Genomic DNA, 16,243 nt, shown 5'->3' on the forward strand with positions numbered 1-16,243 from the left:
TGTGTCAGATGAAGTAGTGGTGAGCAGGATATTCTTTGTAATAAGGAGGGAGATTTTCAAATGCACAAATAGCGATTAGGCCCTTAACTGCCACTTATACCTTTGAAAATCTCCCTCTAGTACAATGCCAATTATTAGATCTGTTGACCTGAAGAAAGCTATTATGACCCAGGAGTTGATGAGGATGGGGCAGGCAGAAACAGAGAAGAGGACAGAAATCAGGAAAGGATACAGATTTGGGCTTTATTCTCATTGAAGTAGTATCTAAGGTTGCATTTGGAGAGACTGTGACTGAAGAGGGTAAAATAGGTGAAGAGGTGGGAACGATGCAGTAGAGGTCTGTGAAAAGAAGAGCGTTAATGGCCAGTCACAAAAAAGAGTGGCTGAAGAAGCAGAATCAAAATCAGCAGAGCCAGGAGATTCCATAGAAGTGTGGTTGAAAATTTAAAAAGGATGTAATAATCTTTATTATCTTAGACCATTTCCTGATTAGTTTAAAAAGTGAATTTTATATAATTTTCCAGGTTCTGTGCAAGTGGTGACCTGGAATGAACAGTATCAAAAGCTAACAACCAGTGATCAAAATGGGCTCATCATTGTGTGGATGTTGTATAAAGGTATTGTCTGGGACAAATCTGAGATTGGGTAATATACCATAGTGGGTGGTTTTGAGATTGAATAATGTATCTCTGTAGACTTTAATTGCAGGTTCCAAAGCTCAAAGTAGGTGTAAAGTATGTTTCAAGTTCTTAGTTTACAAGTGTTTAATAGCCGGGCTTAATTGTACACATTTTCCATAGTGTAATCCCGTATAAAGAATGAAGTCATCTTTCCAGAACTGCCTTAAGAAAAGATCTCAGTTTTCAAGCATATACTTTTGTTCAAGAACAAAGAATCGAAACCTTATTATTCACTTTTCTCAATAGCCAAACAGACATTTTCATATTTGCAGAAAACCTGTTGAACCATACAAAGAATATACAATAGAATGGTTCAGGTTTAGTCTTAGAAATTAATATTGAATAATTCTTTGTGCTATAACAGTAAATGCAGAAAAGATACACACTAGTGGAGGTATTAGGCCTTGCCTAGAGCAAGAGACTAGAGTAATTTTTCTACAGAACCTAGAATTATTCCATGAATTTATTGCATTGTCATAACTAAGTAGTGTATAATTTATAGTATTCATCTTCTGTGTTTAATATTTGAGTTGTTAAAACCATATGCATCAGCACAATTTAAAAATACATCAGTTGTAGGAGTCCACCAATTATCACAAGCAACCATATCAAAACAAACCAATGAACACACATATATTGGGAGAGAAAGAGAGAAAAAAATCTTTGTTGAAGAGCAGAGTCCTTTGTCAAATTAGTAGAGGAGTAGAGAATCACTTCAGTTCTCCATCTTGGATGCATCAAATCAGGTGGTTTATGTTGCCTAGAATTAATTTTAGTAGTATAGCAGAATCATGTATATCAATGCCGCAAAATAGTCATTAGGTCATTTAGGTCATTACCCTGTCAAAGAAAATTGTTTCCTATAGTATGTTGTTTATGTATTGTCTATTAAATGTCTTAAGGAGTAGAGTTTTCACTACTTCCCTTGGAAAACCTATTCCATAATGTAATAGCTCTCACTCTAGGTAAATTTTTAGTTATTCAGTTATTTTAAAAAGACATCCTGCATTTTCTCTTTTCTTAACTTGATCACTTTACTTCTTTGGGCCGCCCTTACTAATTGTCCGTCCTTGGTGTCTGCACTTTCTAATATTTGCTGTTTTGTAATGATGCCTTTACACTTCCTGTTGTTGTCATTTGACCGACCTGTACATCTTAACAAGTCAAGCCCTCCAGTACCTGTTCTCTGAACTTCATTCTATGTGTCAATATCTTTTTGGAACTGAGCTGCTTATGCCTCAACACAGTGGACACTGCAGTGATTGGTGGCTTATGTGTGCCTATATAATTTCTAAGAGCTGCCTCACCAGTGTTTTACAGAGAGGGAACCATAGCCTCTCTTTTCTGTTTTACATCACCTCTGTGTGTGCAGCCCAATGCTACATTGGCCATTTTTTGTTGCCATATCACATAGCAAAGTCATATCTAATTTTCTGTCAAGTCTCACCTCAGGTATTGTTCTTCATTACTATTTCACAAGTTTCTCCCTTTTGCTGAATATCTGTATTTCAGATAAACAAAATCTAATTTTATTTCCTGATTATATTTATAACCTCTCTATATTCCTTTGTATTCGTTCGTTCTTCTTTCTTATGTTTGTAACACTTCTCAAAGTTATTATCATTTGTGAATGTCATTATCATGCTATTTGCATTTTTTTGTAATGTGACATTTAATGATTAGCCACATCTGAGTATATCTTGGGTTACTTCTAATAAACACAGTTCACTTAAAGGATTGAAAAGTGAAAGGTACAACTGAAATCCTTTCTCTGATAACAGGTGCTTGGTATGAGGAGATGATCAACAATAGAAATAAATCTGTTGTTCGAAGTATGAGCTGGAATGCTGATGGACAAAAGATTTGTATTGTGTACGAAGATGGGGCTGTGATTGTTGGTTCAGTGGATGGTAAAGTTGTTACTATTATTATTTATTATTTGTATTACCATAGCACCTATGATTCCTAATTGTGTACCAAGACCCCACTGTGCTACATGCTGTACAACCACAGATCAAAAAATGTGGACCCTGCCCCAATGAGCTTACAAGCTAAGTATAAGACAAGAGACAACAGATGGTTCTAGACAGATAAGACAGTATTCGTCACCATGATAGGCAGTGGTCTCAGCACACCAGCTGCCTAACTGTAGCCACGTTTTTTGTAGTCATCAGAGCAAAGGAGGCTTTAAAGGAGGGAATTTGAAGAAGGATAATGCATTAGTTTTGCAGATGTCTATGTGGTGCTCCTCCCAAGCTAAGGGGCAGCATAGAAGAAAGCACTAAGGTGATTGTTTGAAAATTTAAGAAGTAGGTTATGGAGGCTGTCATCATGGGTTTATCACAGGCTGGATTATCTTTAGTTTTGTTAACTAATGTGGTGTTCTGGTGATTTGGGTAGCTTTCACTCAGTAATTCAGTTTAGAAAACTTGCATAAGCCAAATTAAGATCCTCTAATTGGAGTGAATGTCTGGCTTTCCATGTATGGTATGGCAAGAGTGATGATATAGCTGTGGTTCTGAAAACATATTTATTCTAAGAACTTATTTTCAGGCACTTGTAACTTTTTCCTAGAAAAAGATTACCCTTGATGAAAAAATGTTTGTTCCTTGTTCTCAAGCCAGTGGTGACTTTTCTTTTTGAAGTCTGATAACATTCCATTCAGCTTAAGTTATCCGAATACGGAAAAATGATGTTTTTTCCATACTTTTTACACCCCATTTTTGTGTGTGTCTAGATAACCATGAATGGTTTAATTTCTAAAGATCAAATTTTGCACAATTATAGTAATTGAGAAATGAATGTTTTGCTAAGTTCTGGAAAAGTTGGTTGAGAAGTAAAGAATTGATAAAGTGTGAAAATAGCATGTGCCAAACTCTTCATTTTCCTTACTAATTGAAACCTGTGCTGTGAATAGTTTTCCATATGTATGTATCGTATCTGGATATTCATATACTGAAATAAACAAAAAGTAGTTTATGTGAATGCATAATCCCATGTAATTGAAATTAAAGGCATGACATGCATATTTCTCATTGTTTATTTTTCTTTATTTAAAAAAAAAACCACAGCCAAACTCTCTATGTCTGAAATTTTACTTTTGCAAAACTTGAGACATACAAGGTTATGTTTCCCACAGTAACAGACTACAAAACTTTCTGCCTCAATATAGACATCACTGACTTAGTTACTGTGGAAACTGTAACTTTGAATTTCTTTATCTGTTTATGTAGTTTTTTGCATCTGAGTAACTTGCATCATCTTTTCAATTCTCTGGTATGTTTCTTAAGTTTAATAATTTTCTTTTACAGGTAATCGTATTTGGGGGAAAGATTTGAAAGGTTCTCAACTGTGCCATGTAGCATGGTCCTCAGATAGCAAAATTCTACTCTTTGGAATGGCAAACGGAGAAATTCATATTTATGACAACCAAGGGAATTTTATTGTAAGTTCAGAGTTATGTACTGTATAGTATATGTGTCAACTATCTAATTTTTTTTAATATAAAACTGTAGATCACAAGTTAAAACAGACATACTTTACAAGTAGTAGCTATAATCTTTTATTAATTTGATGGTTTTGAATCTTCAGAATTACACAAGGTCCTATGTGAAGACTTCTTATTCTGATTTTATGCAGGTTTTTACATTATCAAGTTTTCTAATGTAAATATTCTGATAAAGTTTAAATACACCATTATTTTGAGCAGCTAAATTAACATAACATCAATTAAAACATTCTTTGCCTTGCAATCCACTATTTAAAAGAGAAATTTGAAAACATTTATGTACATGCTAGGTAAATGAAATGAAGCTAATGCATCATTAGTACTAATATTAACATATCTTAGGCATCAAACAGGACTTCATTTTTCCACCATGCTGTCTAGCAGTGAGACAGAATTTTAGTATATTAAATTAGAGCTCTTAAAAGAATTATATCTCATCAGCAAGTCCTTGAAGGAAAATAAATATGTATACTATTGCTTTATGTTTCTGTCAGTGTGTATTTTACTTGCCATTGTTTAGTTTGATCTTCCAGTTATGTGGAGTACAGGAATAACTGTTTGAAAATATTTAACAGTAGCAAAGCGCCAACTTTACAAAAACATAGACTTCATTTTTTGGTACGCTTGGAATGTGTACCATTACATTTTAGGCACCAACCCAGTACAGAAAAATCCTCTAATTGTCCATCCTGATGGACAGCCTATTGCCATAATTAAGTGGGTGCATCAATCAAGAGAAGAGCCCATTTAAAAAAAAAAAAAGTCCAAAAAGACTTAAAATAATTCTTCTGTAGAAAAAAAAATCAATTTTTTTAAAAGAAAAATCAAATAAAAGGAATATAACTACAAGAGGTCAGATGCAAATAGATGAAAAAGCAGTAGCCTTGAAAGAAGGGATTGGTAAACATCTACTACCCCTTCTCAATCTCTAGCCCTATTACCATTTGTGAGTGTTTAAAAGTGGGTAACATTCTTTGTGTCCTCACTATGCAATTTTAAAACTCTGTGATAACCATTTTGGAGCACCGTGTTCAAATCCAGCTGCGATTTAGTCTCAAACATGGTTCTGGTTTAGCATTGTTTAGCATCTGTTACTCAAACAAGGCCTCCCATCTTGTTCATGGAGCAATAATGTGGAGTATGCTCTAAACCATTTTCAAAATCAGTGTAGCTTTTTGCTAGTATAGAAAAGGCATTAAACAATTCCAGATGTTTTGAGTCTTTTTTTTGTACATTTACTGTTTCTCTTTATTACCCAAAGTTCATGTTGTTGAGAGTATGGGGGAAGGGTGAGCCCGGGTGACTCTTGAAAACATACTGTAATGGCAGAAGGCATATGTTCCCCCATCCCTCCACATGCCAGTTGTGCTGTGTCCCCCCATGTTCTCCTCACTGCATATAATTCTCTCCATTTCCCCCCCACAGCAAATATACAAATATATAAAAATCTTAGCTTTTTCCAGTTCTCTCTTGAATTACTTTGCAAGTACATTTCTATTTTATAAGACTTAACATCTGCAAACTTTAAACAAATGGGGTGCCTTTTGTAGAGCTGAGTGGAAAATTTTCTGTTGAAAAATGCTGATTCATCTAAACCAAAGCTTTCATCAGGAAAGAGTCAGGGTGGGTTTTGACAAATTTCCAATTTAGAAGTAAATTTGGGGGTGGGGGAGAAATGTTTTTGAAATTGTCAAAATGTCCCCCATTGACATTTCAAAATGAAAATTTCCTTTATTTGGTTCAAAATGACTTTGTTTGAAGTCTAAGTTAATGTATAGTTAAAAATTAATAATAATTTTAAAAGATTGCAATCTAAATTAAACATTTTGAAATTATCAAAACAAAATCAGTATCAGTTGACCTGAACCAATTCTTTTTTTCAGATTTTGAGTTTTTGTCCTGAATCAGAATGGGGAAATCTTTTTGAAATCTTGAAAATTTTCCTGGGATGAGAGAACCATTTCCCACCCAGCTCTAATAATTTGTAAGATTTTAGTATAAATATACGTTGTATTTATGGCTAGCTTAGTCAAATATGTGATAGATCTGTTAAATGATTAAACAATTCCATCTCTAGATGAAAATGAAACTGAATTGTTTGGTGAATGTAACTGGAGCATTCAGTATTGCTGGAATACATTGGTACCCTGGTACAGAGGGTTATACTGAGCAAGATTGCCCTTGCCTTGCTATCTGTTTTGACAATGGAAGATGCCAGATAATGAGACATGAGAATGACCAAAGTAAGTACAATTTTCTTTTTAGCCGAGCAAAGTGAGGTCTTATTCTCAACTTGAAGAAATTTCTCTGTTTGTCTGTAATGCCATAACTTTTGAATGCTGCATCTCATCAATTCCAAAATTCCAGGGAATGTTCAAGGCATCAACAGCCAGAACCATACTGATTTTTGGTGAAAATCATAAGGGGGAAATGGGGAACACATGGAAACCCTGGCATCTGCTTGGCTGACCCAGCAGCTTCAACCACCTCTGTGATTTTCTATAGATCAAAGAACCAGTTGACAGCCCCAGACAGGAAGAAAAGAAATGGTGGGGGGAATGGGAGGCTCCCACAGAACTCCTGGCATAGTGGGAGAATAGGAGACCTTGCTATGGGGGGCACACAGACCTTTGGCCATGGTAAGGAAGGGGTTATTGGGGGAACGAAGGGGCACACAGTGCCCTTGCTGTGGGGGGGAAATGGAGAGAATTATATGCAGTGAGGAGAACGTGGGGGGACACAGCACAACTGGCATGTGGAGGGATGGGGGAACATATGCCTTCTGCCATATGCCAGGGGGACTCCAATGGGGGAGTACACAGGACCTCTGGTATGTGGTGGGCGGGGTAATGGAGTAGCACACATTGCTCCTGGCATGAGGATAGGTGTGGTAGGGAGTCCCTGAAATAGAGGAGAATGGGAAGGTAGCACACAGGGAGCTTGTGGGGGTAATGGACAAATGCAAGGAGTATGTTGGTGTATGCAATACACGTGGCCTACAGAAGTAACAGCATGTGACCCTTTAGTTATAACATCTAGAATAACTTAAACTCAGCTGTACCTTAAACTTGAACTGATGGCCTTTTTGCTCAGGTGTGGGATACTGAATACTGAGCCATTCTTGTCCAAAATTTGTATTTACACTGTTTACACTTTTTTATTTCTAAAAACTAGACCCTGTTTTGATTGACACTGGTATGAATGTAGTGAGTATCCAGTGGAACCACTGTGGAAGTGTGTTGGCTGTGGCAGGCTTCCAAAAAGCAACTACTCAGGATAAAGATGTAAATCTTGTGCAGTTCTACACTCCATTTGGTGAGGTAAAATATTTAATATATTTAACATCCTACTTCAGATGTAAAATGCACACTGGTTTAAAAAACCCCAACAACCAACCTTGGTATACATTTTGTTTGTATGGTGATTGCCCAAACTATGATCAGTGTGTCGGAAGTGCACTGTAGTTTGAATATATTAAGAGTATATTGAGGTCTTCTAAATATTATTTTTGTAGGGAATTTGTCTACTAATTGCATGGGTAGTGTACTTATCAAACAGTATTGATCATCATGATTCGAGAAGTTCATTGTGTGAATTTATTACTGCACAGTATTAATATACTATGCTGAAGCTATATTTGTATGAGCCAAATTCAGTAAAACTCAGTAAGTGGTACCTGACATTTGTGAAGCCCATTGGCCCAGAAACTTCTGGAAGCAGTAATAAATTGTACTTAACCCTCATATGTGTGTCGGGGGCATAGTTTTGTCAAAGAGAGAGATTTTTAAAGGTATTTAGGTGCTTAACTGATACTTTTAGTAATCTGGCCGAAAAGTCTTTTATACCTGCTCTTGCTTTCCCCCTCCCACAATGAAGGCCTTTGATGTAGCTAGAGCTTAAGGCCAGGCCACCCACCCAGTCTCCTCCTTCTAAGTGATGGTGTTAGATTTTTTTGTTGGTGATGCTGCTCTCACAGTAGGTTAGACACAGAGATATTAGCCATTGTGATATTTGAGCATCAACAAAATTATGTAAAGTAGATGTAATTTGCATATGAGGAAATTTCTAGTTCTTATAGGGAAGGAAGGCCAAACCAGTTCTGAAGATAGTTTTGATAAGTTTATAACAATGAGAGATGTGTCTTACATTTTGTTCTGAAATTGATAAGATCCAGTGTCATCCTGATTTCTGGAGGAGGGTTGTTCCATACCTTAGAATATTTAGTGCCTAAATCTTTGGGACAATTTAACCGACGTCTATGCTTGCTAGTCTCATTACTGAAATCTCATGACTGAATCCAGCATTCTAGATTAATGCAGAAATATTCATAAGTAAACATTCTAATTTTGAGGTCTCTGGAAAATTGTGTTGGACTAATTCAAACACTCACAGATAATGGCTCAAGTTTTCAGGAAATGTCCTCTCTTTTGTGAGTGTAATTTATGTCCGCAATATATTTTGGACTTACATAGTTAAGTACTTGTATTACACCCTCCGTCGGACACTTAGTCATATAAATAGTAAAATTTGCACCTTCAGTTAATTTGGGCACTAAGTTATGCCCTCGAAAAGTAGGCCAGGCTGAGGCATGAAAATCAGGCTCAGATGTGTTGGCAATCTGTTCAACAGAAGCCAGAACATAAAATGAAAGCATACTAGAGCCCTGATTATTCAAAAACTTACAAACAGGAGTAGAGGTACAGACGTGAGTAACTTTATATAGAGACTAGAACTAGTGGTGTGTAAATTTTTTTTACCTGCATACATGTCTGCAGGACTGGGGCCATAGTCAATCTGTAGAATCATATGGATATGAAATGTGGCATCTTGTGAATGTCAAGAGGTTTACTGGTTATAACTTCAAACCGTGTTGCAAAATGGGAATTAATTTACCATCTGTTATAAATTGTATGATTTATTTCTATGTAACAATTAAAAGATATAACTGGACATTTAACTTTCTTTTTCCTCCCTGTGGCTTTTATAGATGGGATAGGGATGAGGAAGGGAAAGAGTTAACAAGGTTGGAAAGGATTTATTATTGATGTCAGTATAATTGTGTGTGTATGTTAGAATTTTGATACAAAATTGATTGTATGTATACCTATGATGAGGATATTCTTAAAATCAAGACAAATTACTAAATTTGTCATCTTTTTGTCCTAGCAATTGTGCTTGGAAGTAACATCTCAATCGGCTGCTGTGATAAACAGGATTATAATGTCAGGATAAACCAAATTCTTGAGAAATGTCAAATGTCAGTACTGAGTTATTAATGGGAAGTTATTTATTTAAAAAGTGGCTCAAATAGCATATACTTGTGGACTGAAAGAAGATACATGTATGCTTTCATTCGTGCTTTAATATTTAGTTTTGTGAGTTTGAGTTATGCATGAGTAATATATTGCAAATTTTGTGGGTTTCTCTCTCTGACAAGAAAACAGTGCAGTGAAGGCAAAATAATACCTTATGGTAATGCAAATTAAATTTATTTCTTTTTATGATCTGTTTAAGGGTACATCTACACTACAGGGGGAAGTCGATTTAAGATACGCAAATTCAGCTACGTGAATAGCGTAGCTGAATTCGACGTATCACAGCCGACTTACCCCGTTGTGAGGACGGCGGCAAAATCGACTTCTGCGGCTTTTTGTCGGCGGCGCTTACTACCACCTCCGCTGGTGGAGTTAGAGCGCCGATTCGGGGATCGATTGTCACGTCCCGACGGGACGCGATAAATCGATCCCCGAGAGGTCGATTTCTACCCGCCGATTCAGGCGGGTAGTATAGACCAGACCTAAGAGTACAAGAGCCCAATTCTGTGATCACTGTAACTATGGAGTATTGCTGGTGTAAGTAAGAGTGGGATTTAGTCTCAGATGTCTAACCATTTGTCTCTAATGATGTGGTAGTGCTGGTAACTCTGTGGTATATTTTAAATATTCTCTTTTTTAGCATTTGCGTACACTGAAAGTTCCTGGCAAGCAGATGTCAGCATTGTCCTGGGAGGGAGGTGGACTGAAGATTGGGTTAGCTGTTGATTCTTTTATATATTTTGCAAACATTCGGCCAGATTACAAGGTAGGTAGCAATGTAGCACTTGATTTACTGGAAAATCTTAAAACATGGTTATTATCAGAAAATATACATGTAAAAATGGTAACTTGTTATTGCATATATCCACTCCCTTCTCACCAAACATACCTTTTATTACAGTCATTAATGCACAGCTAGTAGAGCAAGCTATTTTCTGTTCTGTGTTATGTGTCATCAACAAAATACACCTCTACCTCGATATAATGCGACCCAATATAACACGAATTCCGATATAATGCGGTAAAGCAGTGCTCCGGGGGAGGGGCTGGCTGCGCACTCCGGTGGATCAAAGCAAGTTCGATATAACGTGGTTTCACCTATAACACGGTAAGATATTTTTGGCTCCTGAGGACAGCGTTATATCGAGGTAGAGGTGTAACTAAGTTTTGATGATCTGATTTTGTGCAAAGTGAAAAGAATGCAGCTTAATTTTTTCATGCCAGATTAAGCTTGGAGTTCTGACAGTCCAAAATGTTTTGATTTCTAAACTGACCAAATATAATACGGAAGGTATTAATGGGAAATAAATACACACCATGGCAGTGTCATTTCCACAGGCACTCTTTTTCTAATCATTATTGCACTTTAAGACACTTTGATAAATCTGTTTCTAAACGAGTTTGTTAAATTTTTCATGACTACTTAGATGAGAATTTGCTAGTGTTTGTGATTAGCGCTTCCGTCAGGGCTAGCTGGGGAGCAGGAAGCTTCCTTTTTTGGAGGCGGGGGTGGGGGAGGGAAGGAACTTATCCATCAGTTTCTGAAAAATCCATGCTTTTATTTTAAAAATGTAACCCATCCTTAGCATATTTGACTTTATTTACACTGAAAAATTTCACCACTAGTTGTAGCAAGGGTGGAAGTTACAGTTGAGACAGGGCTTAGGTGTGTCTATTGTTGTTTAGTTAAACTTTACCTGACGGGGCTAGCTTTCATTGATAGTCACCCTAGCCTTGTCTGCCCTACCATTTCCACTGCTGCAACCACTGGTGGTAAATTATGGATCTGAATTTTTCTTCTGTAGATGCAGCATATGACTGCAAACTTCCCCCTCCCCCCCGCTGGCTCCCTAACCCCACCCCCTTGGGCCGGCCCTGCGCCCCCCCGCTCAACATGCACACAGAGCCATCCCTAGAGTACGGCGATTCAGGGCGGCCTCCGCGGGGCCCCCCAAAGCATGGGGCCCGGAGCAGCTGCCCTGATTTGCCATACCCTAGGGATGGCTCTGGCTATGAAGCTTAGGGGTGTGGATTCTTCACATCCTTGAGTAATGTAGTTGTATAAGTCTGAGTGAAGACCTGACCTAAAGTTTGTAACCAGTCAGTCACCAGGATAGTTGATTGAAAACATGGCTTGTATCTGCACATCACTAAGGCCCTACTTAATTCGCAACATCATGGAAATTGCAGATCCCGCAATATTAGGCTTTCACCGCAATTTTGTTAGCCAGGTGGCTGACCCTGGGAGACCCTGGCTGGGTCCCATCACATAGTTAAAACTCTATCAGTAATCATTGCAGCTAAGAGTATTTCACCCTTATCAAAAACCTTGGCTGGAACCCAGTAATCAGTTCTATACTTCATTTTTTTTATAGCTCAGACAGGGCTCTCCAACCATGTTTGTGTAACCAGTTTGGTTGGTTCTCCTTCTTACCAACTGTCTGTGGTAGAGCATCCCAGAGAGTATTAGACCACATGCTGATGATGCTGTTTTTATGTCTGTAAAGCTGTCTAGAGCAGGGGTAGGCAACCTATGGCATGCATGCCAAAGGTGGCACGCAAGCTGATTTTCAGTGGCACTCTCACTGCCCGGGTCCTGGCCACCAGTCTAGGGGGCTCTGCATTTTAATTTAATTTTAAATGAAGCTTCTTAAACATTTTAATAACCTTATTTACTTTACATACAACAATAGTTTAGTTCTATATTATAGACTTATAGAAAGAGACCTTCTAAAAACATTAAAATGTATTACTGGCACGCAAAACCTTAAATTAGAGTGAATAAATGAAGACTCGGCACACCACTTCTGTAAGGTTGCCGACCCCTGGTCGAGAGCATCTCACAACAGGGCACAACCTCCAAACTGGTTGCGTGTAGATTTAATCAACCAAGCACTACAACAGCCTTCATGTAGAATCACAGTCTCCTTGGGTATTCCGATCTATCTTGATACTTAGGGAGGCTTGCCTTTATTATATAGATGGTCCCTTACACCAATAATCACAACAATATTCAGGTTACTCCCAGTCCCAAAGGACCAGTCACTTACTCCAGGTCAATTGTACCTCAGATCACACACCAAAGACAACGTTCGTAGCCAATTCTATAATAAACTAACTAAAGATTTATTAACTAAGAAAAAGAAATATTTACAAGGTTAAAGCAGGTAAACTTACAACACAAATGAGTTACAGTTGTAGATCTCAAAAGGTAACAGAAACTGCTGTCATATGCAAGCTCTATATGTCCTTTAGGGCTAATCCAAGCTAAGCAGCTTGGGGATCCCTTTCTTATGCTTAGAAATTTTGCCCTCTCCAAATTCTACTTCTATTTCCTTCTGGTAAGGCATTTTTATTCCTATCCCCAGCGTTCAAACTGATAGAACAGGTGTCGGCGCCAGTCTGCTCTTCAGGGATGTTGGGTGGGGGAGAGGCAGTCAAGAAAGTCTTTGTCCTTTGATGTCTTTTAGTGGCTCATTTGGTTTCAGTGGGTTGTCTTGTGTGCAGGACCAGCACTTTACACTAATTAATGTTTCTTTCTTGTTTGGTGAGTTGCACAGTTACAGCAGTTTACAATGCAAACGCTCAATATAACTTTATACCATTCGGTACAGATGTTATAAGTGAAATGCTACAAGCATTTCATCAAGTTTAGACAATAAACACATTCTTATCAACTTAACATCTATTTTAACAAGGCTAACAGACAGGTGAGCCAAACTGGTTTCCAGTTATGTGTTGGTCAGTGTTCAGTGGGGCCTGGGCATGAGCTGTTACCTAGTCTGCCAGCATCACAGCAGCTGTTTTCTTTGGCTTCCTGTCCTGTGCTGGAGACATGATGAGAGAGCTGCCTAGATTTTCCCAGAATGCACTTATACAAATACCATTGGGCAGTGAGTATAAACGTGGTTGTGATGGCAGAAATACTGCTATATGAACAGAAACTGAACTGTCCTATTTGTAACTGGTCACAAAATTGCATTTAAAAGTAGTAGTGTGAAAAGGGCCTAAGCTTTATCCCTGTAAGTGCTATATAGCTGAAATCGATACGTCTGGGAGACTTGAAAGATCCCACTCTCACTGAAGTCTGTGTAGACTTCTAGCACATTTGAATAATGTACGTGACTATTGGTTCATTTGTAAAGATTTGCTTCAACCATTTCACCTTCTGGGGAAAATCTGACATTAAGAATAACTTTATTCGGTGCAATTATATTACATTTGTTTTCCTGTGTAAAGTTAAAAAATCATATTATTATAAAACTAGCAATACACTTATTAAAAGGCAAGTAGACTGACATTTATGTTTAGATACAGTTAAACAGTTCTTATAAAATCTTTACACTATGTTGTTGTATATGACTTTTCAAGATGAAAACACAGCAGTACAAAGTGGGCTCCTGGTTAAGAATTTAGCAAGGCATTGTTTTCCTGTTTTATCTGATGTTATCTGGTAGTAAATGTATGCTGTCAGCATGCTGAAAAAACTGTGATCTGAACAAAGAATATTCCTTGCTATTCAATTTTAAAGGTAACATAATAGTGGAGAGGGATGACTGAAGTAATGAATTGAAAAGATGGCTTGTTTATGTTAACCATTCAAGTTTTTGTTAACTAGCATTTAAATAGACTGTAAAATAAAGCTGAAAAGATGAAAGAGCATAACATGAAACCTTCAGAAGAACATATTGCAACTATAATTAAAGACAGTGTTTCACTCTGTTGTAAAAAGCCACTGGAGAATGATCTGTGTCTGCTAGGAAAAGACTCCAGATAGTTCATTGTAAATTTGCTGGAAGAAGTTCTGGAAATCCACATTGGAAAAAAATTCTAACCAGCCTCAGAGGAAGTGCTACCTGGTGTGTTCTGTGGGAAATTTGTAACTGGAACACATCACTATGACTTTTTATATTTATTTGTTTTACTTAGAACTATCATTGGTATGTATGAAACACTGAAAAAAAACATTTTCGGGTTGCATCCCAGGGTGTACGTATTTCCAGACCTGGGTTAGAGATGTCAGATGAAGGAATAAGGGATTTTTTGAAACCTGAGTTTTAAGAACTCTGTGTGTAAACTGCATTTCTTTCCCTTGCAAAACTGAGTCTTTGTGGGAACAGCAGTGCTTGCATAAAGATATAGATTCTTAGCTGCTCATTTGGATTTAATTACCCTTTCATAATTATTTTCTACTTTATTAATCCAGCAAACATATGGAGTCTATTGACAATATATTTAGTAGCAATGTTAAAGATTGCTAGTTCAAAGCTAAATTTCTTCCTTTAATATGTAGCACATTTTATTACTTCTTTTCATGACTTTGGTGTGCCCTTCTGATTACATCAGTACCTTCCTAATGGGAAGTAGCTGTTCACACTGGCCACTGAACAACTATCAGATGGTAGTAATTGAAAGTCATTATTGACTTGGACCAGATTTGAACCAATGACCTCGAGTTGAAAGGCTTAGTATCCCATTATCAGTCTACTAAAAGCATCCAGTCCCCAATATCTTTCCTTTTAGGTACTATTAACAACAATAACAAGTGGCCACAAGGCTGAGAATTGTATGACAAGCAGTTAATATTCCTTGCCACTAGTAAAAGTAATGAATGTGGGAGGTCTTGTATCTACTATTATATAACATAAATTGAGTGGAAGTTTCTCTAACAATAGCAAGATTTAATTATTTCTTTTAATGTTACAACCTAGAATTATTGCTACAGTTTCAGAGTTTTTGATGCTGTTTAGAATGATTTGTCAGTTATTTGGATAGTAGTGATTAATAATCTGGAGATTGTATCTACCAAATATCAGATTGATAGTTGCAGAAATTTTCTTTTAAAAATTTCTGGAATATTTTACTCAAATCCATTGGGCACTGTCAGTCATTGGTAATCTCACCATTGTTATCAGGAGAAGTAGCAGTATTTACAATTTTGGTGGTTCCTGGACTTTTCAACTTACCCCTTAACTCACTGAGACCATTGCTATATATGGTGACACACAGTAAAAGAATATTGCATAGACTTGAAAATGTACAATACTATTTATGTAACAATTCAAGTTCCCTTGATGGTATTATTTAATTATATGACAGTTGCTGTTTGTAATCTATTGTGAAGAGGCTCCTCAGAATTCTCGGCATAGAATGCACTAACCAACCAAGTGCACTTTCCAAACAGTTGTTATTTCTTAGCACATAATTAAAAAAATATTTTAACAAAGGAAGAAAAACCATCAGTTGTTTTCTCAGATGGGCCCTACATCTTCAATTCCTATGGGTCCTGCCTCTATCAAAACTTCCTCAAGCTGAGCTCCTTTTTTCTTTATATCAGAGAGAGGTTTCCCATCATGTCTCACTCTTAAAGGGCACGCTTTCCCTTCTCTGATGGGATATATCTTATCTTTTCGCTTCAGATAATCCCTAAGAAATGATTAAAACAAATTGAAAATATGTGGCCATTTAGCTAAGATAAAATCATTGGTTGATCCTAAGTTGCAATGGTTGGCCTTTTCATTGCTGCCCTTGCCTTTTTGTCTTCTCTCTGATTCCATATTCCCAGACTTCTACTGATTCTTTATTTTTGGGAGGGATGAAGAAGGTGCTCTTTATTTTTGTAAGAATTTATGGGGTTATTGTGGGAGAGTTATTTTTAATGCTTTAATAATCACTTGGTTATTTTGGCCTGTCCAAGTCTTGTAAGATTGCAGGATTTGGGATATTTCTTTGATTTATTA

General features: G+C 37.1%; 1 protein-coding gene across 10 annotated transcripts in view; it reads left to right on the forward strand.

Moving 5' to 3' along the window:
- The window catches only part of WDR35 (WD repeat domain 35), a 79,062-nt gene that overhangs the window by 12,971 nt on the left and 49,848 nt on the right, over positions 1 to 16,243 (forward strand). For 7 of the 10 annotated variants that reach the window (XM_005297316.5, XM_042848689.2, XM_005297315.5 and 4 more), the window contains 6 exons: positions 525 to 617; positions 2,462 to 2,590; positions 3,992 to 4,125; positions 6,266 to 6,431; positions 7,363 to 7,508; positions 10,144 to 10,269. In XM_005297316.5, the coding sequence (XP_005297373.1) occupies positions 525 to 617; positions 2,462 to 2,590; positions 3,992 to 4,125; positions 6,266 to 6,431; positions 7,363 to 7,508; positions 10,144 to 10,269 (794 nt within the window). The remainder of the gene's footprint in view (positions 1 to 524; positions 618 to 2,461; positions 2,591 to 3,991; positions 4,126 to 6,265; positions 6,432 to 7,362; positions 7,509 to 10,143; positions 10,270 to 16,243) is intronic. The other 3 variants (XM_042848690.2, XM_065587634.1, XM_042848691.2) reach the window with 2 other exon arrangements.

This window comes from Chrysemys picta, chromosome 3 (genome assembly GCF_011386835.1).
Source record: "Chrysemys picta bellii isolate R12L10 chromosome 3, ASM1138683v2, whole genome shotgun sequence".
NCBI classification, from domain to species: Eukaryota; Metazoa; Chordata; order Testudines; family Emydidae; genus Chrysemys; species Chrysemys picta.